The sequence below is a fragment of the Carcharhinus amblyrhynchos genome, chromosome 27, assembly GCF_965287045.1.
Source record: "Carcharhinus amblyrhynchos chromosome 27, sCarAmb.v2.hapA, whole genome shotgun sequence".
Taxonomy (NCBI): Eukaryota; Metazoa; Chordata; class Chondrichthyes; order Carcharhiniformes; family Carcharhinidae; genus Carcharhinus; species Carcharhinus amblyrhynchos.
Genome location: NC_137350.1, coordinates 39,386,298 through 39,412,485, shown reverse-complemented (window position 1 = coordinate 39,412,485; position 26,188 = coordinate 39,386,298). Strand labels below are relative to the sequence as shown.

At 45.8% G+C, this 26,188-nt stretch overlaps 1 protein-coding gene across 1 annotated transcript; it reads left to right on the top strand.

The window, feature by feature from the left end:
* The first annotated feature begins 1,359 nt into the window (after positions 1–1,359).
* On the top strand, positions 1,360–26,188 carry cdk5rap3 (CDK5 regulatory subunit associated protein 3). The gene is made up of 14 exons (XM_080213660.1): positions 1,360–1,396; positions 4,044–4,089; positions 6,536–6,667; positions 7,599–7,699; positions 7,790–7,838; positions 9,205–9,383; positions 11,887–12,023; positions 14,637–14,784; positions 15,356–15,439; positions 15,527–15,620; positions 17,569–17,657; positions 20,601–20,806; positions 22,137–22,308; positions 25,441–26,188. Exons 1-14 carry the CDS (start codon positions 1,391–1,393, stop codon positions 25,504–25,506), a joined length of 1,509 nt encoding a protein of 502 aa, XP_080069786.1. The 5' UTR covers positions 1,360–1,390; the 3' UTR covers positions 25,507–26,188.

Genomic DNA, 26,188 nt, shown 5'->3' with positions numbered 1-26,188 from the left:
GAGGGACTTTAGTATGTGGCTGGATACCCCTTCAGCATACTTGCTAACAGAATGGTCCCAAAGTATTCCTTCATGTTGTTTATATCAATGCTTCTGTGCTTTTCTCACTACCTCCCCTCCACTTTTACATTCATACTTGGGATGTGGGTGTCACCAGTACAGCCAGTATTTATTAGGAACATATAATCCCTACAGTGCAGAAGAGTCCATTGACCCACTGAGTCTGCATCAATCTTCTGACAAAGTATCTTACCCAGGCCCTCTGACCTGCCCTATCCCTGTAACCCCACACATTTATCAAGGCTACTCTACCTAATCTACACATCTTTGGACACTAAGGGGCAATTTAGCATGGCCAATCCAGCTAACTTGCACATTTTTGAACTTTTTGTTCACGCCTAATTGCTGTTGAGATGATGGGGAGCTGCTTTCTTGAATATGACTGAGTGAATATCAGGTCATTGAAGAGGATGGTTAAGAGTCAACCACTAAGATAAAGGCAAATTACTGCAAGTGCTGGAATCTGAAACAAAAACCAAAAATGCTGAAAAACTTCAGCACGTCTGGCAGCATCTGTGGAGCGAGACAGAGCCAACATTTCGAGTCTTGATGAAGACTTGATGAAGAAGCTCTGATTGAAGATCCAGACTCTCTCCACAGATGCTGCTGGAGATTTTCCAGCATTGCTTGTTTGAGTGAGAATTAACCACATTGCTCTAGGTTTGGAGTGACACATGCCCGTATAACAAGGGGAATTGGTGGTGTAGTGGAATAGTAAGGTGGAGGGCCAGGCTAATGCTCCAGGGATATGGGTTCAAATCCTAGGGGCAGTGTTTAAATCCAATTAATAAATCTGGAATTAAAACCTCCTTTAATGACGACCATTATTACTGTAAAAGCTGCACATCAGAGATGAGTGAACCAGGCGGGTTTTTTGATCAGTTTAATGAATAAATTGAATTTGAAATTCTGCCCTCCGGGCAGCTGAGTCCAGGTGTAGGGCTCAGTCCGGGTATAAATTGCCTCCCGCCCGCCTCACTTCCCGCCGCTGCGGCACCGACAAACCAAGAGTCTAGGTTCACTCACAGCGCAATGGTCAGTCAGACTCGCTGCTATTGGTGAAATTAGGTCCCGCCTGCAATCCAAACCACCAATCACTGTCGGCCTGATCCATTCTTATTGGACAATGAAATAAAGACATCAGCGGATTGGTTAGCTGTGATAGGGACGCGCTGTGATTGATCAGTGTTCTGATTGGTTGCTGGATGTGTGTGACCGGTCGGTCGTCGATTGGTTGCTGGAACCTGATCAATATTCAATGACCTCCAGTGACCCGCTTTCCTATTGGCTGCCGCTAGGGGACACGTGACGGAGGCGGGGCTGGAGCAAGATGGAGGTGAGAGGCTGGGATGAAAGATGGGGGAAGGGACGGGGACGGGTGCCCGGTGTCCGATGGCTGAGGAGGGGGCTGGCTGTCCGGGAAAGGGGGCAGGGCGGCGGCGCCCGAGGCGGGGTGTCCGGCTGTCCGGGGCCCGGGATGTGTTTTGGGGACGTCAGAGACACGAAACAAAAGCGGCTCTGACATCATCATCAACACCAAACGGCAGCGGCGGCACTGACCGGGTCAGCACGGCCCCTGTGTCGGTGCAAAACAGGGCAGTGTCCGGGGGGGCAGTGACCAGGCTGTCAGTGCCTGTGTGGTCACTGTCCGAGCGACACTACCCGTGTCATGGGTGCGACCAGACACTGTCTGAGTGATGGTGCCTGTGTGTGGGTGCAAATGGGTGCTGTCTGAGACAGTAAAAAGTCTGACAACACCAGGTTTTAGTCCAACCGATTTATTTGATAATAGACTCACAAGCTTTTGAGGGGACAGCCTCTTCGTCAGGTGAATGGAGAGTTCTGGCCTCAGACAGAGCATATAAAGCACAGATAGTTTAGAGATTACTGATTAAAATGCGAATCCTTACACCTAACCTGCTGTTCAAGACCTGAAGTGGCTGACAATGTGAGTGGAAGGAGCACTGATCACAGTTTAAAGAGATGTGTATTGTCTCCAGACAGTACAGTAAGTGAGGTTTTGCAAACCCAGGCAAGTCACAGGGGTTACAGATAGTGCGACATGAACCCAAGATCCCTGTTGAGACCGTCCTCAGTGATAGCCAAGTTCCGCACACATGAGGACGGTCTCAACAGGGATCTTGGGTTCATGTCGCACTATCTGTAACCCCCGTGACTTGCCTGGGTTTGCAAAACCTCACTTACTGTACTGTCTGGAGACAATACACATCTCTGTAACCTGTGATCAGTGCTCCTTCCACTCACATTGTCAGCCACTTCAGGTCTTGAACAGCAGGTTAGGTGTAAGGATTCGCATTTTAATCAGTAATCTCTAAACTGTCTGTGCTTTATATGCTCTGTCTGAGGCCAGAACTCTCCATTCACCTGACGAAGAGGCAGTCCCCTCAAAAGCTTGTGAGTCTATTATCAAATAAATCGGTTGGACTAAAACCTGGTGTTGTCAGACTTTTTACTGTGTTTACGCCAGTCCAACGCCGGCATTCCCACATCATGCTGTCTGAGAGACAGTGCCTATGCTGCGGGCACTGCCCGGTCCTGTCCAAGCGGACAGCACCTGAGCTGTGGATGTGAGCGGGCCCTGTCCCATTGGATAGTGTCCGCACGGTGGGTGCAAGCGGGCCCTGTCCAAGCAGACGGTGGGCCCTGTCTGAGCGGACAGTGAGAGGGCAGCGGGCGGGCCCTGTCCAAGCGGACGACGAGCACGGGCGGGCACTGTCCGAGCGGGCGGCGGGTGCGGGTGGGTGGGCCCTGTCCGAATGGGCGGCGGGCGCAGGCAGCGGACCCTGTCTGAGCGGGTAGCGGGCGTGGGTGTGCCCTGTCAGGGCAGGCACGGGTGTGCCTGTCCGAGCGGGCGACAGGCAGGCCCTGTCCCATTGGACAGTGTCCGTGGGCGGGCGCGAGGGGGCCCTGTCCGAGCGGGAGTGGGCGTGGGTGCGGGCGGGCCCTGTCCGAGCGGGCAGCAGGCAGGCCCTGTCCCATTGGACAGTGTCCGCGCAGCGGGCGTGAGGGGGCCCTGACCGAGCGACAGTGTCTGTGCCGTGCTTGCAGCTGGGTGGGGGCGCTGTCAACGTGGGTGTGTCCTTGCCCAGGGTGTGTCAGCGACAGTGCGAAGACGACCAAGACCTTGGATAATGTTAGTGACAGGTTCTGAGGCAGTTGGTGTGAGGAAACACTGGCTGAGTGTCAGTATCCAAGAACAGACTCCACTGTCCAAGCAACAGGCTTTGAGTCGGTGGATGGTGCGAGGGCACTTTGCAAGACAGCATCGGAGCTGGGATGCAAGTGAGCACTGTCCAAATGAGAAGATCATAGCCAGGTGTAAGACAGAACCCTGTCCAAGTGACAGCATTGGAGAGGGGTTAACAGGGCACTGTCAGAGCAACAGGATCCAAGCTGGGCCATGTTAACTGAGTGTTACAGTCCAAGGCTGGTAACGCTCACCGTGTGACAGTGTCTGAATGACGTCTTCTGAGCCAGGACGTGCCCAACACAAGAATATCGAATGGGATGAAGCTGTCTTCTGTTTGCTGCGAGCACTGTCTTAGGAAAGGAGCTGGTGTCGAGAATCTACTGCTAATATTTGGCCACAAACTGAAAGTAATGCTGAATCTCTCCAGTCTGTCTTGGCCCCGGGCTCCTGTCACTTGTGTATCCTTCTCAAACTCCTCCTTGCTCAGGGACTACCCCTGCCATTGCTTTTCTTCTTGTTAGTCTGAACCTCCCACATTAACCTCTCCTTGCTCCCAGCTCCATCTGCTTTACACACACTTCCTGCAGCAGCTGCAGTCCCTACGATAGAATGTGCTCTTTGTATCCTCCCTCCATAGCCTCAAAGCCCTTTTTACTGTAGCTCCATCTGACTGGCTTTTCTTTCCCCACTTTTGCCACTGTGTGGGAGCTGCTGCACAAACAACTTGTTCCCATTTTCATCAAGTTTAAGGTTGTATTTGTTTTCTTTACAGGAGCAAAGGAAATGGCCAATTGACATCCAGACCAAGAAGCTCCTAGGTAAGTTTCTGCACTGGTGAATTGTTAACAGAATGGAACACCACCAAATGTGGCCATTTGGCCCATCTTCCATATGCCAGCTGTTTCAAAGAGCAATCTGATTGGTTTCAGTCCCTCCGCAATTCCTGCAAATGATTTTGTTTCCAAAATTTGGCCAATTTAGTTTGAAAGTTATCATTGGCTGTTTACCCTTTCAGGCAGCGCATTCCAGAACTTACTCAAAAATACAATTCATAGAATCATACAGTGCAAAAGAGGACCTTCAGCCCATCAATCCATGCCAACACATCAGAAACACCTGAACTCCCCCTAATCCCATCTGCCAGCACTTGGCCCATAGCTCCCTGAATGTTATCAAAGCAGAGAGAGGATGTGAGGCAACTTGCCTCTACCACCCTCCCAGACAGCACATTCCACACCATCACCCTCATCTCACCTCTGCTTCTTTTGCCAATGATTGTAGCATTGCCCAGAGTCAGCTGAAAAAACTTGAGACCATCTGCCCCTTATTTGGAAGAGTCTGCAGATCACACATTGCAATTATCAACCAACTCAGAACCCACGTCCTTTGTCATACTGCATCTCACCTCAAGATCAGAAGGTTGTGGGTTCAAACCCACTCTGGAGTGAGTGCATTAACAGCAGGTTTTACCAAACTGGAAATCAATGTGAGTGGCTGGTGGGTAAACAGGACTTTTTATTTGTACTACTGTAGTGAACAAGAATAAAGATACAGAGAGAAAATTAGTATAAACTAAGTGTGTTTGAGGAAATCACGGAAGTACATGAAAAAAAAGTTGAAGGCCATCCCTTCAGTATTGCAGAAGCTATAAAGTCCAAGACTGATACTCCCATGCTCCCACTGCTGTTGGAAAGGATGTCCATAATTGGATAAAACATTCCCTGAATCGCTATCAGGGATCAGGGTGCTGCAGTAAGCACCAAGAAGGAGCTGGTGAATGGGAGTCAATTGCTGCATTTTGGAACATTATAAAGAGGACAAGTCAGTGTTCGATACTCAGAATCCCTGGAACTGTAAGGCTGTGTTTCTGTTGCAATGAGACTGAATGACGATTCTAGCAAAACAGTCCCTTTGAAAAGTCTGAGAGTTGGTAATAACTTGATCCTTTTTTAAGTATATGAAACAATGAAGTTTCCGTTTTTTTAAATGAAACTGCATTAATTTCTGAGTCATTGCAGCACCCGGTGACTGATCTTCCCTCCTCCCTGATCTTTGTGAAATCTTTACTGAGGGACCAGAGTGATGGACAAGGTGATTCCTGCCATCAGGGGGGTTGAAGGGGCAGGGGTGGAGGTCACTCCCATCTTGCTCAGTCCTGTCCAGTAGTTCCCCATTGGTGGCCCAGCAGTTAGTGTGGAGTTTGCATGTTCTCCCCATGTCTGCATGGGTTTCCTCCCACAGTCGGCTGGTTAGGTGCATTGACCTGAACAGGCGCCGGAGTGTGGCAACCAGCAGAATTTCACAGTAACTTCATTGCCTTGTGACCAATAAATAAACTTGAGAACATTCTGAAAGCAGGAAAGACATTTGTATTTATGTAGCATAATTCACACCCTCAGGACATCCTAAATTGCAGCCAATGAAGTACTTCTCGAAGTGTAGTTCCCTGCTGTCTCTCTTGGACAGTCCCGCAGATTAGGGATGTTTGCCTCCTCTCTGCTTCGATGGGCTCTGAGTTGGTTGATAATTACAATGTATGATCTGCCGACTCTTCCACATGAGGGGCAGGCGGTGTTTGCAGCGTTGGGTAGACGGGTTGTTTGAAGGTTTTTGCTTCCTCCCATCTCTCAACTTCACCTCTGCACGTTCTCCACAAAGTCTCTCGGTTTGTTTGGTGCTTTCCTGAATAAGTCTTCTGCATTTTGGTCAGTTAGAAGCCAGGGTCTCCTGTGAATCGTTGGGGATGTTTACTTTCAGACATGCTTTGAGGGCAACCCTAAAGTGTTTCTGCTGTCCTCCTGGGAGTATCCTGCTGTGACTGAGCTCTGGATAGCACAGTTGCTTTGTGAATAATTGTTGTAATATAGAATCTCAGCAGCTATTCGCCCACAGCAAGATCCCACAAGCACCAATGATATCATCTGCTTTTTAAGTGATATTGATTAAGGATAAATAGTGACTGGAGAGAACTCTGCTGTGCTTCAAAACAAATCCATGGGGTCCTTTTGGCCTGCCTGAGAGGGCAGGTGTGGTCCCTGTTTATAGTCACATCTGGAAGACAGCAGTGCAGTATTGAGGGCGTGTCCACTGGAGTGTCAGCCCAGGTTTTGTGGGGTACCTTCTTGTCAGAAAACAATGTGTAGCGCAGAGTGGAAGGTAGAGATTCACCTCTGTGCATCACAAAGAAATGGAATTGCTGTAATCGTGTTTCCTGAATATTCATGACGTGCCTCACCCGAGTATTTTGTCCCCCGTCTCTCGCAGACTGGCTGGTGGATAGGAGGCATTGCAAGCTGAAGTGGCAGAACTCGGTGCTGGTAATTCGTGAAAAAATCAACAGCGCGATCCAGGATATGCCGGAAAATGAGGAGATCAAACAGCTCCTGTCAGGATCATGTTAGTTCCATTTCTGCTGTATCTAACCCTGGAAGCCTGTGTGTCTAAACATGATTCATAGTTAACTTGGCATTAGTGGGGTTACGGAGATAGGGCCTGGGTGGGATTGTTCTCCGTGCAGGCTCGATGGGCTGAATGGCCTCCTTCTGCACAGTGGGAATTCTGTGATTCTAGTCCAGGAGCAGTGCACATTGAGCAGAGGACAGTTCTGTTATAAACTGAGCCTGCAGCACAAAAACAAACCATTCGACACAACAGATCCATCATGCTCATGTTTATACTCCCATTTCCCACTTGACTTCATCTCCATCAGCATGCATTTCCATTCCCTTCTCCCTCATGTACTTAAGGGAAATCTAGATTAAAAGCATCTAAGTTTTTGATTTAATTCTGTACACCCGTTACCCCTTTCCCCCACTTTTCAAATTCTTCCCTGGTTTCCTCCTCCCTATCTCTGTCACTTCCTCCTGCATCACAACTCCCCGGAATGTCTGCAGTTCTGAAATTGATTTTTTGGTGCATCCTGGATGATTTAATCACTTTCCCCATTGGTGGCCATGCTTCCAGCTGCCTCGGCCCTGGTCTCTGGAATTTCCCCCTCTAAACTTCTCCATCTCTCACTGCTGTTCTCTTCTTTAGGTCACTACTTAAAAAATAACACTTTGGTTAATATTTTGTTCAGCTGTCCAAATAGCCATTCTGTGTTCTGTTTAATAACATTCCTGTGAAGTGCCTTCAAGCGTCTTACTTGTTACTGATGCTAAATTCATGTTGTTTTTGTAACAATTTTTCTCAAAGACCTCACAAGTATGGTTGAGAGATTGGAAATTTATGGCTAATCAAATGGCATTTGATGGAAATCAGGCAGTTGTGGTTTTTTATCAATGTGACATTCCTTTTCTGTGGACTGATAATTTGCCCTCTTCTCCAGATATCCATTATTTCCATTGCCTGAGAATTGTAGAGATCCTCAGGAGGACAGAAGCTTCCACAAAGAATATTTTTGGTAGCTATTCCTCTCAGAGAATGAAGGTAAATTTTTTCCAAATTTGACACAGTTCCTTCTGGCTTTTTCTCTTTAAAGATCTAAAGTTAGCCCTTTTCTTCACCTTGTTGCTACAGGATTGGCAGGAAATAGTGGGTCTATATGAAAAAGACAACACCTATCTAGGTAAGGAAGCTAGTTTGCTTTTATTTTATCTTACTAGGGTATAGTCCCTGCTCTGCCCAAGACCGCAAGAATCTACAAAAGGTTGTGAATGTAGCCCAATCCATCACACAAACCAGCCTCACATCCATTGACTCTGTCTACACTTCCAGCTGCCTCAGCAAAGCAACCAGCATAATTAAGGAGCCCACACATTCCAGACATTCTCTCTTCACCTTCTTCCGTTGGGAAAAAGATAAAAAAGTCTGAGATCACGTACCAACCGACTCAAGAACAGCTTCTTCCCTGCTGCTGTCAGATTTTTGAATGGACCTACCTACCTCGCATTAAGTTGAACTTTCTCTACACCCCAGCTATAACTGTAACACTACAGTCTGCACCCGTTGTTTCCTTTTCTATGAACGGTATGCTTTGTAAAGCACACAAGAAATAATACTTTTCACTGTATGCTAATACATGTGACAACAATAAATCAAATCAATTTTACTATAAATTCATTAAAACCAAGCCCATCCTGACGCCTCGCTGTCAGCTGTGGGTGCCAAACTGATCTCAGTCACTGAGACTCGAGCCCATCTGCTCAGTTGACTCCAGTGTGGTGCTGAGGAAGCACTGCGTGTTTAAACAGTTGATCTAAAATTCCTTGCAGTATATGTAATGATGGATGAAAAATGTTGCTTCTGGCATAATGCCCTCTGTTCAGGTTTATAATTGTAGTTTCCCATGTAAACCTGTTACACTGCATTGATGAGAGGTTGGAATTACAGTGTGACCAGTTTGTATAAGAAGATTGCATCCTGGATGTGGCCAGTTGGCCTCCATCAATATGGAAATCTGGGATGGTTGATGCCTGTAGCATGGCAGGCTTCTCAATTACATTTTGGGCCAGGACCAGTTGGTGGTCTGCACTGTATTCACTCTAACCAGCTCCATGAAGATTGCTAAAGACAAATGTGGAATTATTTCAGTGTGTCCCAGTGAGAATGCATCACAAAAATAATCTGAGACAACACTCCCTCCAGGAACTACATGTTCCAAATCCTCGTCACTTTGGGTAAAGATGTTTCTTCTGAACTTCTTGGATTTATTAGTGTTTATGATATATTTATGACCCCTAGTTTTGGTTTCCTCCACATGTGGAAACATCTGTGTCGGCCCTGTGAAACGTTTTAAATTTAAAATTTTAGAGACCCTCTTTCAGATAACCCCTTAGTCTTTATTCTAGAACAAAGATCCCAGTCTGAGTCTTTCTAGATGGGTATAGTCCCCTTAAATGCAATGGGAGTGTGAGGAAATCTCTCTGCCTGTGGTTGTGATTTTGTTCGCCCTCATTCCTCACAGACGTGTTTCCTGTTGCTTTTTACAACAGCTGAACTCTCCAGTCTCCTAGTGCGAAATGTGAATTATGAAATCCCGTCCCTGAAGAAGCAAATCAGTAAATGCCAGCAGCTGCAGCAGGAATATAGCCGCAAGGAGCTGGATTATATCAACAATGCAGCAGCCTTAAGGGAGAAATTCTTCATATCCTGCAGGCAGTTTGGAATAACGGTGAGTCCACGTCTGTGCTCTTGATAAGTTATAATTCTAGCAAAACAATTTGATGACAGCAACCAGCCGTTGGAAAGCCAGAATGTAGCTATACGTTGGATGTTTTGGCTTTGATAGCCGTTGGGATACATACTGTGAAATTCCATGGTCTCTACACGGAGCTAAACAGCATTCGGGCAACCAAGAGACAGTCCTCAACCCAAACTAAAACTATTTGAGTTTTCTACTCGATTTCGGTCATAGGCTGTGAGTTGGTTGAGGTAGTGGCACCGGATAGCTAGATGTTTGGACTCTTGAATCTTATCTGACCCCAGGATCATATTATGAGAGTTGTGCTCCTGCCCAGCAATGGCGAAAGGAGCAGATCAGGAGAATTCAAGAACAAAATGAATTATTCTGTCCACCAGATCATATCCATGCTGTCTGGAAGTGCTATTCAATCTGTCACACTCTCTGCTTTTTCTCCAGAGATCTCGTTGCAAATTTTAACTAAAGATCAGTTATTTTTGAAATCCACAGTTAAGAACATAAGAAATAGGAGCAGGAGTAGGCCACCTAGCCCTTCGAGCCTGCCCCGCCATTCAATAAGATCATGGCTGATCTGTCGCTGCTCAGTTCCACTTGCCCGCTTTCTCCCCATAACCCTTAATCCCCTCTCTTATCAAAAACCCATCAACCCGCATCTTAAAAATATTTAGCGAGGCAGCCTTCACCACTTCAACGGGCAGAGAATTCCAGAGATTCACCACCCTTTGAGTGAAGAAGTTCCTCCTCAACTCCGTTCTAAACCGCCCCCCTTTTATCTTGAGGCTGTGCCCCCTAGTCCTACTGTCTTTTTTGAGCGGGAAGAGTCTCTCCACCTCTATCCTATCCATCCCATTCATCATCTTATACGTCTCAATGAGATCTCCCCTCATTCTTCTAAACTCTAACGAGTACAAGCCCAGTTTATTCAGCCTCTCCTCATAGAAGTTGATTTTCATCTCTCTTTTATGCATTCCAAGGTCAGAACTGCTCTCTACAAACTCCAATCATTTCCTCCCTGACCAATTACCTTAAATCTTTGTCCTTCTGGTTACCACCCCTCCTACCTGGAAAAAAAATCAGGAAAACTGTCAAAACCCTTCATGATGTTGAGTGCCTCCATTAAACCTCATCTTAACCATCTCTGCTGTAAGGAGAGCAATCCCAGTCTCCAGCTGGTACCATTCTGGTCAACCTCCTCTTGTACCCTCTGCATAATCTTTGACATTTTTTCTGAAGCATGATGTCCTGGCTAACCTAACTTGATTTGATTTATTATTGTCACATGTATTAGTATACAGTGAAAAGTATTGTTTCTTGTGCGCTACACAGACAATCAGGCATATGGATAATATTGGAATAGTTTAGGTTAGAGGGTCAGATTGGTTCCACTGGTCGGTGCAACATCGAGGGCCGAAGGGCCTGTACTGCGCTGTAATGTTCTATGTTCTGTCGTGTTCATAGAGGAGGAAAGGAGAGAGTGCAGAATGTAGTGTTACAGTCACAGCTAGGGTGTAGAGAAAGATCAACTTAATGCGAGGTAGGTCCATTCAAAAGCCTGATGACAGCAGGGAAGAGTTGGTTGGTACGTGTCCTCAGACTTTTATATCTTTTCCTCGATGGAAGAGGGAGAATGTCCAAGGTGTATGGGGTCCTTAATTATGCTGGCTGCTTTGCTGAGGCAGTGGGAAGTGTAGACAGAGTCAATGGATGGGAGGCTGGTTTGTGTGATGGACTGGGCTCCATTCATGACCTTTTGCAGTTTTTTGCAGTCTTGGGCAGAGCAGGAGCCCATACCAATCTGTGATACAACCAGAAAGAGTGCTTTCGATGGTGCATCTGTAAAAGTTGGTGACTGTCATAGCTGACATGCCAAATTTCTGTGATTTTTGAAGGTTTTGCATAACTTACTTGTTTTTGTGCTTCATGTATCTATTGTGTTTATAAAATCCTTTATCCAGAGACTGGTTAGCACGTGGAACTTGCTACTAGGAGGAGTGGTTAGTGTGAACAGCATCGCTACATTGAAAGTGAAGCTAAATAAACATTAGAAAAAGCAATAGAATGATGTATATGATGGGATGGGAGCCTGGAGCATAGACACCAGCGTAGACCATGTGGGTCACGTAGCCTCTTTCAGTGTTGTAGAGACTAGGGATGGGATTTCCCAGCTGCGTTCACCCATAGCCAGAAAATCCTACCCAAAGTAAACTGACCGGCAGGATCTGTGTCCCAGCCGCTAGGATTCTTGCAGTGGGCGGGACGGGAACATTCCACTTCACATCTTAATGTTTAACCAAGCATATCCTGTACATGCTTTCAGAAATTTATCAACCTGTCGTGCCACCTTCAAGGATTTATATCTGAACCCCAGCTCATCGTGTTCCCCCTTTAAGTAACCTCCCTCCCAAAAATGCGACAAAGGCTGTCGAGCATTCTGCTCTGGTTATGTGACAGAAGTTTCTGTGTTACCCCTCAGGGGAATAATGTTCAGCAGGAGCTGCTGTCCCTGTGCAGTGACCTCCCATCTGGTCTCGATGGTATAGCTGAGGGAACCAGGAATCTGACCGATGCCCTGGATCTGTATGGAGCCTGTGTGGAGTTTGTGTGTGGCAGGTAAGGATATGGCAGGAAGCATTGGAGTTGGAATATACCCACCAGACTTTGATTAAAGTGGGTCAACAAGAGTCACTCAGTGATAAAGAAGTCCAGCCCACCTTTGGCACAGTGTCTTACTGGGGTGGATGGCTGCTCTGTGGAGAGCTGTCAAAACTGCAGCTGCACACTTCTGCCACTGGGTGGAGCTTCCTGAGCAGCCAATCCCCTTGTCACTCCGTACTTCCCAAAGGGATGGGGTGGGGCTGGAAGTGATGGTGGCAGAGTGGTAATGTTTTTAAGTTTATTACTGTCACAAGTAAGGCTGACATTAACACTGCAATGAAGTTTCTGTGAAAATCCCCTAGTCGCCACACTCCGGTGCCTGTTCGGGTACACTGAGGGACAATTTAGCACGGCCAATGCACCCTAACCAGCACGTCTTTCGGATTGTGAGAGGAAACCGGAGCACCCAGACATGGGGAGAGTGTACAGACTCCACACAGACAGTGACCCAAGCTGGGAATCAAACCCAGGTCCCTGGCTCTGTGAGGCAGCAGTGCTAACCACTGTGCCACCGTGTCACTGGGCTAGTAATCACTCTGGCGACACATATCCAAGCCCCAGCATGGCAGCTGGTGACATTTAGATTCAGTGAATAAAATGTGGAATATAAATCTTACCATCAGTAATGGTGACCGTGGAACTGTCGTTAATTATTGCAAAATCTCATTTGGTTCAAATGCCCTTTAGAACATCTGCCTTCCTTCCCCGATGTGGCAATAAATGTTGGCCCAACCAGCGACACCCACGTCCCGCAAAATAATTAAGAAAAGATAGAGAGAAACCATTTCCTTTGTTGGGGAAAGTCCAGAACAAGGGGGTAAAATTTAAAGTTAGAGAGAGGCTGCTCAGGTGTAATGGCAAGGTAGCACAGTGGTTAGCATTGCTGCCTCACAGCACTAGGGACCTGGATTCAATTCCTGGCTTGAGTCACTGTCTTGTGGAGTTTGCACATTCTCCCTGTGTCTGCGTGGGTTTCCTCTGGGTGCTCCAGTTTCCTTCCACAGTCCAAGGATGTGCGGTTAGCTGAATTGACCATGCTAAATTCTCCCTCAGTGTACCCAAACAGGTGAATAGAGGATTTTCACAGTTACTTCATTTGCAGCGTTAATGTAAACCTACTTGTGACACTAATAAACAAACTTCAATGTCGGAATGTTTAGGGAGTAAAAATTCCCGGATTGTTTTACTGCTAGACATTTGAGGGTTCTGGAATCAAAGTGAGTTGGTGGAATTGAGATGCAGATTAAATGATTGAATGGTGAAACATGCTCGAGGGATTGAATCTGAACATAGGAAATAGAAATAGAATGAGCAGGCCATTTGGCCCTTCGAGTTTGCTCTGCCATATTCTGTTAGATCCTGGCTGATCTATCTCAACACCATTTTTCTGCACTATCTCCATATCTTTTGATATCTTTAGTATCTAGAAGTCTGTTATTGCCGTCTTAGTGACAGTGCCTCTACTGCACTCTGATGCAGAGAATTCCAAAGATTCACCACCTTGTGAGTGAAGAAAGTCCTCCTCGTATCAGTTCTAAGTGACCTATCCCTTATCCTGCAATTTGATCCCCAGTTCCAGACCCCCAACCCAGGGAAATATCCTTCCTATATCTGTCCTGTTGAATTTTGTATATTTGAATGAGATCATCTCTCATTCCTTTAAACTCTAGAGAATATAGTCCAGGTCTCCTCAATCTCTCCTCGTAGGACAATCCCAATCCCAAGGATCATTCTGATGAGCCTTTGTTGTACTCCCTCTCTGGCAAGAATATCCTTCTTTGGGTAAACTCTGCACAATACTTCAAGGCCCTGTACAATTGCAGCAAGACTTCTTACTCCTGTATTCAAATCCTCTTGCAATTAAATACTCCCCTTTAGTTTCTGTGCAATTGCTGCAGCGCTCGAATGCTGCCCGTGTTTTAACGGTGCTGATTCTGCTCCGTAGTTGTAGATGTGCCTGTGGAGGGTGCCAAGGATGGGGTCTGATTCCCAGGGAATAGTGAGAATGATTGAAGCAAATCGAATAGATATATTTCAGGGGAAAATAAACAAGGGAATGAGGGAGAAGGAGATGGGTGGTTACAGTGATTGACTTGGATGAGAAAAGATGGGAGGAGCCTTGGGTAGAACATAAACACCAGCACGTACTGACTGGCCAAATTGCCTGTTTCTGTGCTGTGTGAGATCCAGTGAGGCAGCTAGGGACACGTCCTGTAGGTGTTCATGGAGCTCACAGCACAGAGCGTCTGTTGTGTCTCCTTGAGGACAGGAGGGAAGAGGAAAAGACCATGACCACAAAATAAATTCATTGAATTGTAAGATTTTGCCAACCTTGCTGTTGGCTGTTGCTTCATTGGTCCAAAGGATGATTGTTAAGACACTTCTGTTAAAGCAGAGTTTTGTCTTGTTGTAAATTGTGGGGCAGGAAGAGACCCGTTGGTCCATCAGACCAGCCCCAGGCAGCCTGGGGATTTTGCTCCCTTCCTTCCTTCCTTCCTCACCATCCCGCTTCAGTCTGTGTTCCGTGTGTTTTGCTGCTGATTAATCCCTCTGTGTTGTGGTTGGCAGTGTCTCTGAGGCTGTTGTTCCATTACTGAAACATGTTCAACTCAAAGGAAACACAACAGTTTATGAATGGAGGACTGGACAGGTACCATTGGTCATTGAGCGGCCAGTTAGCTCGGAGAATGTGGGGACACAACAAGCAACAGACACGGTGAGTGTGACAAGCCCACTCTCTTAACCCTTTCAATGCTGAATCTTTGAGCAGCCACTCGCCTTGTTGATTATCCATCCACAGTTAGGTTTACTGCCCACATCAGCACTCCTCCCTGACACTCCGATTAGCGGGACATCAGGAGATGGTTCCGGCCATATTGAAATGGTCATCAGTAAATCTATTTTTTCTATTTTATTAGTGTTTACAGAGTTTTAAACAAAAAATTAAAACTACAAAATAACTTGAGGCTTTAATGATTTCCAGTCATCCTGTATTCTTAGTCTACATTATCTTATAATGCAGTGCTCTGAAAAGCACATGGTCAATGTTGCCACCATCACTGAGATTGAATAGGAACTTGCTTTACTTCCTGCTCACTCAGTACTGTGGGAGGCACATGGCAGGAATATGCCAAGGTCTAAGATTCACTCCACAAACCCTGCCTTGTATCGCACATCTTGGTTTTATTGTGACTTGCCCTAACCAGTTGAGGAGAATGAGTGCCAAGGCTGCTGTTTGCTGCACTATCTGATCTTCAGTTTACTCCGTGCTGTGATCTGTGTTCCAGATTGACTGGGGGGATGATGCCATGTCTGGAATTGACCAATCAGATGAAATTGATTGGGGAATCACAGTGGAAGAGAATACTGAGGTAAATCCCCAAATCTCAGATCCATCCTCCTGTCCTGATGTTGTTTTCTGCAGGTCTTGGTCATTTTACTTTGTATTTCCTCCCAAGGTGAACGGTGAGAAACAGGGAGCTGATGTGATCGACTGGGGAGAAAACACTAGTGCTGTGGTGGAGATCAGTGTGGAGGAGTCTGGCTGTGAAGGTAATCTTTTACATACCTTCCACTGATACATGGTACATACATGAGCAGGAGGTTAAGTTGTGATCTAGTCATCTAATCTTGTGGATTTCCAAGATCTTTTGAGGTTAGAATGATTAAATTCCAGCTTGCAACTCAGCCCCAGGTGTTTTCTATATGGAACTCATCCAAGCCCTCGAGTAAATTCCAGCCTGTAACTCACCTAGGCGTCATTTTGTCCAGTAAAGTTTCAATTCTGTAATATAATAATTCTGATGTATGTACAATGATGGGCCCATACCCTGAGATCAGTTATAGGTTTGGATGGTTTTGATGAGTTTGATTTTAAATTCCTGTCAATGAGAAAGGAGGGGAGACCTGATAGAGGTTTACAAAATTATGAGGGGCACAGACATCAGGGATAGTCAGAGGCTTCTTTCCAAGGTGGAAGTGTCAATTACAGGCTCAAGGTGAGAGGGAAAGTTTTTAAGGGAGATGTGTGGGGGAAGTTTTCACGCAGAGACTGGTGGGTGCCTGGAACGTGCTGCCAGAAGAGGTGATAGTAGCAGGCACATTAGCAACATTTAAGAGGCATCTGGATGGGTGCGTAAATAGGAGTGGAATAGGGGGATATGGACCGGGTAAGGGCAGGAGGTTTTTGTTTAGTTAGGGCATCGTGATCGGTGCAGGTTTGGAGGGACGAAAGGCCTGTTCCTGTGCTGCACTGTTCTCTTTGTTAAAACTTGTAAAAATTACTTGTCTACTTAAACTTGGTGATAAATTCTTAAATAACTTCCACACCTAAATGACCAGTATTTCTCTCAATTGGCTTTAGTTCTCCTGATAGGTTGTCAGTCTCAGTGGGCAATATTCTTGCCTCAAAATCAAAGGGGTGTGGGTTCAAGTCCCATTCCAGCTAGGCTGGCACTCCCAATGTAGCACTGAGGGAGTGCCGAGGAAACCTCGAAAGCTTGTGAGTTTACTATCAAATAAATCGGTTGGACTTAAACCTGGTGTTGTCAGACTTCTTACGGTGCTGCACTGGCAGAGGTGCTACCTTTTAGTCGAGTTGTTAAACCAAGACCCTGTCTGTCCCCTCAAGGTGGAAATAAAAGATTCCAATTGCGAAGAAAAGCAGGTGAGCTCTCTCCAGTATCCTGGGTAATAAGAACATAAGAACTAGGAGCAGGAGTAGGCCATCTGGCCCCTCGAGCCTTCTCCGCCATTCAGTAAGATCGTGGCTGATCTTTTTGTGACTCAGCTCCACTTAACTGCTCGCACACCATAACCCTTAATTCCTTTACTGTTCAAAAATTTATCTACCCTTGCCACATTCAATGAGGTAGCCTCAACTGCTTCACTGGGCAGGGAATTCCACAGGTTCACAAGGCTTTGTGTGAAGAAGTTCCTCCACAGCTCAGTTCTAAATCTGCTCCCCCTTATTTTGAGGCTATGCCCCCTAGTTCTAGTAATATGTGTCCCTCAATCAACACCTGTATACAAATTGCCTGGCTATTTATCTCATTGCTGTGTGTGGCTATGAAGCATTGTCCTGCGGATGTGAGGGGCGCTACATAAATACAACAGCAACATAAATATGATATTGTGTTGAAAAGAGCAATTTATTTTGTTTAGACAGTAGGTGGCAGTGCTGCTCACGGAATGATGTCCAGGTTAGGAATCTGTACTGCAGCTTACACAGAGACTTTCAGACTCTCTCCATCTGCTTTCACGATTCATGATATTTGGGCTATTTGTGAAATATTGCTTCTAGGTGATGTGATCGTTGACCTATCATCATCTCTGAGCCTCAATTCCAAAATATCCAATCACATGAATATTACATTTTGAGTAAATCTGAATAAGACACTTGGATTCAGACAGTAATGTTCCGATCTGATGCTGAGCAGTGAGTTTACAAGCACAGGCTGACTTGTTCCCAGTTGGGTGAAATTCTCTCTTGTGATTTTAGGCGATGACAGAGTGGCGAAGGGGAATGATGCTCTAACAATCCTGGAAAATACAGAAACAAGAAACCAGTTTATCAATGAACTCATGGAGGTACTTTCCAGCTTGAAATAAAAAAAACTTTGATTTGATTTATTATTGTCACATGAATTAACTTACGGTGAAAAGTATTGTTTCTTGCATGTGATACAGACAAAACATACCGTTCATAGAGAAAGAAATGAGAGAGTGCAGAACATAGTGTTACAGTCATAGCTAGGGTGTAGAGAAAGATTAACTTAATGCAAATTCGCCAAATCTATAAGATATTGCATTAAAGCATTGTTACAGAGTTTAAAAGAGTTAGAATTAAGTTCTAGAAGCACAATGACAGTAAAAGATAGAATTAGAAGATATGCTGGACACAGCTTGCAAGGAGTCGCCTCACTCTGGTGTCATCTTGAGGGAATTAGGATTGGAAAATGTTCAAAATTCATTGATCAGGAGTTAAATGTATTACTGCGTGTTTGCTGCTGGGATGCATGAACAGCATTTGGCCACAGTGTGGTTCCAGTGAGCTAATATTTTGGTCTGGTTCAGTTATGATGTGCTTGAATGATAGAACAGACGTGAGAGACTAAATGGCCTTCAGTTCATTTGTTCACAGGGGTAAGCGAATGCCTGCAGTTCCGCTGTGACGCAGGCAACCGTGAGGGGCTCGAGGGTAAATTATTTTTCAAAGTTGCAATATCTGTCCATTCTCCAGCCCATCCCCACCTTTCTCCTGTGTTGACCACCTTCGGATGTCTAATAGAGTTGCTTGTGGTTAAAGTATGGCCATAAGCGGATGTCACACATCAAACATTAAGCATAAATTACAACATAATTGACAGCAAGGGCCCTTGGAGAGGAGAGTAGCCCTTGGCTGATTGGGTTTTGTTCTTATTCCTACTCACAGACTCCAGTACACCACCTGTAGAATTCACTGCCCATTGAAATGCACAGTGCCTAGCACAGAACAGGGACAGAGGCTGGTGACTCTTTATTTCTTAGCCTGTTACGTTGCAGCTAATGGGTTTTACAGACAGCTTTGGTGTTTCCTCTGGGTGCGAGTACTGGTGTTCATTGCTGCTAGCAAGCATGGCCCTTGTACAATCCCAGCTCCAGGCAGTCTGTATATTTTTCTCCGTAACATCAACCAGGAATTCACCTCTGCTGAAATAACCAGCATTGCTTTTCTTACGCCCTCTAGTTCTGATGAAGGGTCATCCTGAGTCAAAATGTCGACACAAAACATCTGACAGATGCTGTCAGACCTGCTGAGGTTTTCCAGCATTTTCTGTTTGTGTTTTGTTTATGATGTAGAGATACCGGTGTTGGACTGGGGTGGACACAGTAAGAGGCCTCACAACACCAGGTTAAAGTCCAACAGATTTATTTGAAATCATGAGCTTTTAGAGGGCTGCTCCTTCATCAGGTGAGTGAAGGAACAAGACTCCAAAAGTTCACAATTCCAAATAAACCTGTTGAACTTTAACCTGGTGTTGACAGACTGCTTACTATTTTTTTTGAAACACTTTTGATGCTCTGAAAGAAAGGAAGCTTCAGAACTCTAGCACCTTTCATAACCAGTAGATGTCACAATGTGTTCTCCAGCCAGTGAGGTATTTTTAAAGTGTAGTCACTGTTATAACGCAGGAAGTGTGACCGTCAGTTTGCACACAGCAAGATCCCACAAGCAGCAGTGTCACATGACCAGATAAGCTGTTTTTGTAATGTTACATAGGACATTGGTGAAGCCACATTTTGAGTCCTGTGTACAGTATTTATCTCCGTATTTAAGGAAGGATGTAAATGCATTGGAAGCAGATCAGAGATGGTTTACTAGACCAATATCTGGAATGGGATATAATGAGGAAATGTTGGACATTGTTTCGATGTGCCTTTACTGAAACATTGTTAGGTGTGTATTGATACATATTCTGAGGGGTACTGACAGGGTGGATGTGGAGAGAATAGTTTCTTGTCGGAGAACCTAGAATTAGGGGTTACTGTTCAAAAATATGGGGTCATCCATTTGAGAGAAGTGAAGAATTTCTTTCTTGAGGGTTGAGAGTCTCTGAAACTTTCTTCCTTGAAGGGCTGTGGAAACAGAGTCTTTGAATATTTTTAAGGCAGACATAGATTCTTGATCCATAAGGAGGTGATAGATTATTGGGGGTAGGCAGGGAAGTGGGGTTCACGGTAAAAACCAGATCATCTGTGGCCTTATTGAATGGGAGAGCAGGATTGAGGGGCTGAGTGGCCTACTTCTGCTCCTCCTAGTTTATATGTTGTTTGAGATAAATGGAAAGTTAACTCCCTTGCTTTTCAGATTAGATCTGTTACATCCATCTGAGTGGGCAAAACAACCCTCCGTTTGAAATCTCATCTGAAGTTTCCATTAAATGTTGTTTCCAGATTGTTGAAAGCTTTGTCCTTCTGCATCATCCTGATATATAGATAATTATAAAGCAGCTGTACTCGAATCAAGTCTGAGGATTGCCGTTTTGTGCTGTGTCACCTTTGGCCTTCATGATCTGTAAGAAATCTCACAACACCAGGTTCAAGTCCAACAGGTTGGATTTTAACCTGGTGTTGTGAGATTTCTGACTATGCTTAACCCAGTCCAACGCCGGCATCTCCACATCATGATCTGCCCCAGCAGTGAGCTGTTGCCTGGTCTGAGATACAGTGCAGCTTTCCCAGCCAATGCTAACAGAGTCTGGAGGATAGGATCTCCCAGTCCGCGTAGAGTAGCTGCGAGGCACAATTTCAATCATATTGAGTGAGGAGCATTGGTCCAATGATCCAATTTAATAGGTTATTGCTGCTGGTTGGGAGGTGCCTGAGCTGTGGGGGAATCAGTGGAGTAAACCCATCCCCAGTGTGTGATTGAACACTTCCCAGAGTCACTGTTGGCCAAACATCTGGCTACTTTTTGTTCTGAGATGTTAGTGATCTTATTTGTTGCCATCCACGGTTTCCTGATTGAATTTTTTTAATTGTCCCTCCCAGTTACAGGACTTCCTGCACCAGCGACTCAGTGAGATGAACGAGGAGGCAGACATTCTCTCCATCAACCAATTTCAAACAGCCCCAGCCATTGTCCAGAGTCAGGATGTAGCTAAAATTGTTGCCATGTTGTCAGTGGTGAAGGATCTCCTCCAGAGATTGACCAACGTAAAGATGAGGCATCTGTTCATGATCCACGCCTCTCCCAGGTTTGATGCTAACTATGTTTTAGCAATTGAAATTAATCTTGGAAATGTTAGTTTACTCCCTCTGGGATTTGCTTGGGAACAGAAGGAAGTAATTGAGCCTTTTGAACCAGCTCTGCTGTTCAGAGTGAGATCCAGATCCATAATCCTTGAAACCTATCCAGTTCAGTCTTAACATTTTGAATTAACTCATTCCCCACTCCCTCCACACCCCACTCAGCAAGAGTTTCAGGAGAGATTTCCATTAACCTTTTATCATTGAATCCCCACAGTGCAGAAGGAGGCTACCCGGCCCATCAAGCCTGCAACAATCCCACTCAGGCCCCATCCCCACATATTCACCCTTCAAATCCCCCTCAAACTAAGGGGCAATTTAGCATGGCCAATCCACCTAACCAGCACATCTTTGATGATGTCAGTCATTGTATTGGATGGCAGAGCAGGCCCGAGGGGCTGAATGGCCTTCTTATGCTTCTGTTTTAATCCTGGTGTGTGCTGAGTTACGTTAGCGTGAATTGTAACAGCAGTAAAGATGTGACACTTAGACACAGCTTCCGAAATTTGGAGAGAGATGACAGCCCAACTGCCCCTCCCCTGAACTATTCCAGCTGCAGCCTGAACGTGTTTGCCATCAGCTTGAGGTTGGGATAAACTCTGTTCGACTATCCTGTAAATAACTCAATCCTCTTGTGAAGCACCATTATTGCTTTCCCCTCCGATTGTGTTTTAGTGCCCCATCTTTTGTCATTCTTTTATGGTAATCACAGAACCCCAGCAGTCCAGAAGGAGGCCATTCGGCCCATCAAGTCTACACCAACCACAATCCCGCCCAGGCCCTGTAACCCAATATATGTACCCTACTGAGCTCCCTGACACTGGAGCTAATTTAGCACGGCCAATCAATCTAACCCACATGTCTTTATGTCTTTGGACTGTGGGAGGAAACCCATGCAGACACGGGGAGAATGTGCAAACTCCACCCAGACAGTGCCCCAAAGCTGGAATTGAACCGGGGTCCCTGACACTGAGAGGCAGCGGCGCTAACCATTGTGCCACCACGCCAGCAAGCAATTAGGAGATTACCACAGTAACAGAATATCAACGATGTTGCCCCCATGTTTAAATAGGTCCATGTTCCTTCTCTAATCTCACTGAGCGAGCAACCCAAGGCCTCCAGCACCCGTGAAAATAACTCTCCCCACACAATCCCGCTACCAATCGCCCGTCTCCCACCACCCCCCCCCACAACAAGCAAAACCTGGGGAGGGAGGATTGCAAAATGGAAGCTGCAAACTGAGGGATGTGTTAATGATTCTGCCTTTCACTGTCTCAGATACATCGACCGCGTGACTGACTTCCTGCAACAGAAACTGAAACAGGCTGAAGCAGTGGGAGAAAAGCAGCATCTGATGGTGAAGAAACGGCAGCAATCTCTGGAGGAACAGGCTGCCCTTGAACCCAAATTAGACCTTCTAATTCAGAGAACCAAAGAGCTTCGGAAGCTGGTAAGTTGCTCATGTTACTGCACGCGTGTCACACACGTGCAGGCATCAACTTACTGGAAATTTCACTTGTCAGTGAGCAGGGTTCAAATTAAAAATGAAAATATTTGTTGCAGTCCCTATTCCTGCCACTGGATGTCATCAATGAGATTTATATTTTAGTACCATAGAATCCTCACTGTTCAGAAAGAGGCCACTTGGCCCATTGGGTCTGTACTGACTCTCCGATAAAGCATCTCACCCAGTCCTACCACCTGCCTTGTCCCCATAAATCTATGCATTTAGCATGGCCAATCAAACTAATCAACACATCTTTGGACCCGGAAGAATCCCACACACATTCTATATTCGAAACCTTGTCTCAAAGTGTTGTTTAACCAATGAGGTGTAGTCACTGTTCCAACACAGGAAACACAGCAGCCAGTTTGTGCATAGCAAGCTCCTGGAAATAGCAATGTGACAATGGTCATGTTGTCTTTTTGGCTCTGGCACAAGGCCACACAGGAGAGGATTAACATTGTATTGCTGTCAAACTAACGAGAAAATGTGGATCCTGTGATCCCACAGTGCCCTGACTTGCAAAGTACAGCAAGCCAAGCAAAACATACAGTAACAGGTCAGATAATCTATTGTAATGTTTGTTGGTTAGGAGAGTTTGGGAGAACTCCCCCATTCTTCCCTCAGTAGTGCTGTGGGACCTCTTGCTCTTGCCATCTGAGAGGACAGATGGGACTGTGCTTTAATGTCTCATCCAAAACATGGCACCTTCCTTAAACAGTGCAGTGCTCCCTCAACACTACACTGGGAGTGTTAGCTGAGGCTCTGTTGAAACCTGTGGAGTGGGATTGGAATCCGCAGGCTGTCTGACTCAGCCGAGAGAGAGGTATCCACCCAAATTGCTGTTAAGCCAGTGCTCCATCTGCCCTCTCGTGTGTGTGAAAGATCACACAGCACTGTCTCAAAGAAGAGAAATTGAATTATCGCATGTCCTAGCCAATATTTAACCCTCAATCAACATCATTAACACAGATTATGTGTTTGTTGTCACATTATTTATGGTAGCTTGTTATTGGCCAGCAATTTCGTGCATCAAAAGATTATTTAACTACTGTTTAAAAAGTACTTCACTGAGTATAAAGCACTTTGGGGCTAAGATCCTAAGAGACTTGATATAAATGCAAGTCTGTCTTTCCATTGCGATCGAGGTCAGTCTGTGTGCCGCAGAGTCTGGGCAGTTTTAAATATTGTGACTGTCTTAATCTGAGTGAGCAAGAGGGGATATTTCTCAATCATTAGATGGAAGCAATTTGATACGTAATTAACAAAACTGATCCCTGCTTCTGATTTTCTTACTCCAGGCTGCACACATTGGCTTCTGACTGGAAGGTCATTGAGTTACCATGAATTTCTCAGCCCCTCCCTCTGACAGTGTGGCTTTCAGGAGCTCAGTTTTGTTTCTCTGTTTTCTTTCTGGATAACAGCCTGTTCATAGGCAGCATGGTGACACAGTGGTTAGCACTGCTGCCTGTCAGCGCCAGGGACCCGCATTCAATTCCTGGCTTGGGTCAGTGTTTGTGTGGCATTTGCACATTCTCCCTGTGTCTGCGTGGGTTTCCTTGGGTGCTTCTGTTTCCTCCCACATCCTGAAGCCACGCCGGTGCATTGTCGGAAACAGGTATCAGACCGTAGCGACTAGGGGAATTTCACAGTAACTTTATTGCAGTGTTAATGTAGAGCTTACCTGTATAAAGCAAAGTAAGGTTTATTTAGTAGTGTCACAAATAGGCTTGCATTAACACTGCGATGAAGTTACTGTGAAAATCCACTAGTTGCCACAGTCCGGCGCCTGTTCAGATACATTGAGGGAGAATATAGCATGGCCAGTGCACCTAACTGGCACATCTTTGGACTGTCAGAGGAAACCGAAGCACCCGGAGGAAACCCATGCAGACATGGGGAGAACACGCAGACTCCACACACAGTGGGTCAAGCCGGGAATTGAACCCAGGTCCCTGCGCTGTGAGACAGCAGTGTGCCATCATGCTGTATTGTGACTAATAAATCAAACTTCACTTTAACTTGACTTTTCAGTGTTTAATGCCCAGGTATCCCCGATGAGGAATTGGGGTATTGTGGAATCATAGAGAGAATCCATGGAGCACCTCAGTATGTTGTACATATAGATTCAACCCACTGCATTAACCCAGGCAGCCAGTAACTGTGAATGGGATTGCGTTGGACAGTTAAAGCTCATTGTACTTGAGGCTGGGAAAGTGGAGGGGGTGGGGATCTCTACAAGTGAATGATTGATTGAAAATTGTGAGTAAGTTTTTTTTTTAGCATGTCCAGTCATATATTAGTAAATTATCAGAGTACGTGTTTGATTATGTATATTTCTGGTATCAGTAATGGCTCAGTACTTTTCCTCTTGAGTCACAAGGTTGCACATTCAAGCCCCACCTCAGCGCTCAAATACATTCCAGTGCAGGGTCAGCAGGAGTGCTGCACAGTCAGAGGTGTTGTCATTCAGATGGGATGTTAAAGGTTTTGTCTGCCCATTAGCACGGTGTAAAAGATTCCATAACGCTATAAGAGCAGGAAGTTCTAACTAACTCTGTTAGTGTGTGACAGTGCTCGAGTGTCAGCATTAGTGTCTGACACCAAAGTGGAATTTCACTGTCTCACCCACCATGGGAATTGTAGCAGGCGGGATGCGGACCATGGGGTGCCGCCCCATGGGGTGGCTCAGCGGTCACAGCGCCAGGGACCCAGGTTCAATTCCGGCCTCGGGTCACTGTCTGTCTGGTGTTTGCACGTTCTCCCCATGTCTGCATGGGTTTCCTCTGGGTGCTCTGGCTTCTACCCACACTCCAGAGAAGTGCAGACTTGATTGATTGGCCATGCTAAATTGACCCTTAGTGTCAGGGGGACTAGCAGGGTAAATATGTGGGGTTGTGGGAATAGGGCCTGGGTGGTATTGTGGGTCAGTGCAGACTGGAATGGCCTCATTCTGCACTGTAGGGGATTCTATTGCAAAGGTCCTTTGATCCCAAGAAGGATGTTCTGACCTTGGAGCTGCCCCAAGTGTGACAGGGATGATGTGTAGCGTTATTTTTGCTTTGTTATCTCTTTCAGATCGAGGCCGATATCTCCAAACGGTATCAGAACCGCCGGGTAAATCTGATGGGGGTCATCGTCTAACTGGCTGTGCAACTCCCCGGATTAGCCGACCCTCTAACACGCAGCACCTTATTTGGTTCTTGCTGCTCTCACCAAAGACTGACACTTTTGCCAAGTGTTTCACCGAAGAAGAATGAAACGGAAGTTCAAATCTCGAATGTGAGACTGCGAGTTTGAGAGATTTGAATTTGCTTTGAGTCCCAACAGTGCAGACAGCAAACCTGGAAAACACTGAGTATTACAGGTGTAGAGGGGAGGGGGGAGGGGGGAGGGTTATATTTGTAAACATTTTATAACTAAATAAATTGTATTTTCTACCCATGAGGAGGATCTGAGTGGGTTATTGAGTAAAGCTGCAGATCCCATCGACTGTCACTCGATAATACTTAACTCAGCCGGTGGTGGACAGACCTCAACTCCGGTTTGGAAAGTTAGACCCAGTTGGGACACAGACAGATACCTCATTCCGCAGTTATAAATGTGAAATGTGGTATTCGTATCCGTAAACGAAGTCAGCACACACAGATTTTACTCTGACATTGCACCCAAGCAACTCTCACTCTCGCAGAAACATTCATACACTGACACACAGACATGCACAAGTATTCACGTGTTCACAGGCGTGTGTGATGGAGTTGTTTGTTCTGTATTCTACTTGTCACAGGCAAAACCATTAATTATTAAACCTAACAATAAAATGATA

Bases quoted from the DNA above. Each gene is read 5' to 3' on its own strand.
- cdk5rap3 (XM_080213660.1), top strand. The intron at 7,700-7,789 runs GTAAATTTTTTC...TTGTTGCTACAG, and splicing joins ATTCCTCTCAGAGAATGAAG to GATTGGCAGGAAATAGTGGG. The intron at 15,440-15,526 runs GTAAATCCCCAA...TTTCCTCCCAAG, and splicing joins CAGTGGAAGAGAATACTGAG to GTGAACGGTGAGAAACAGGG.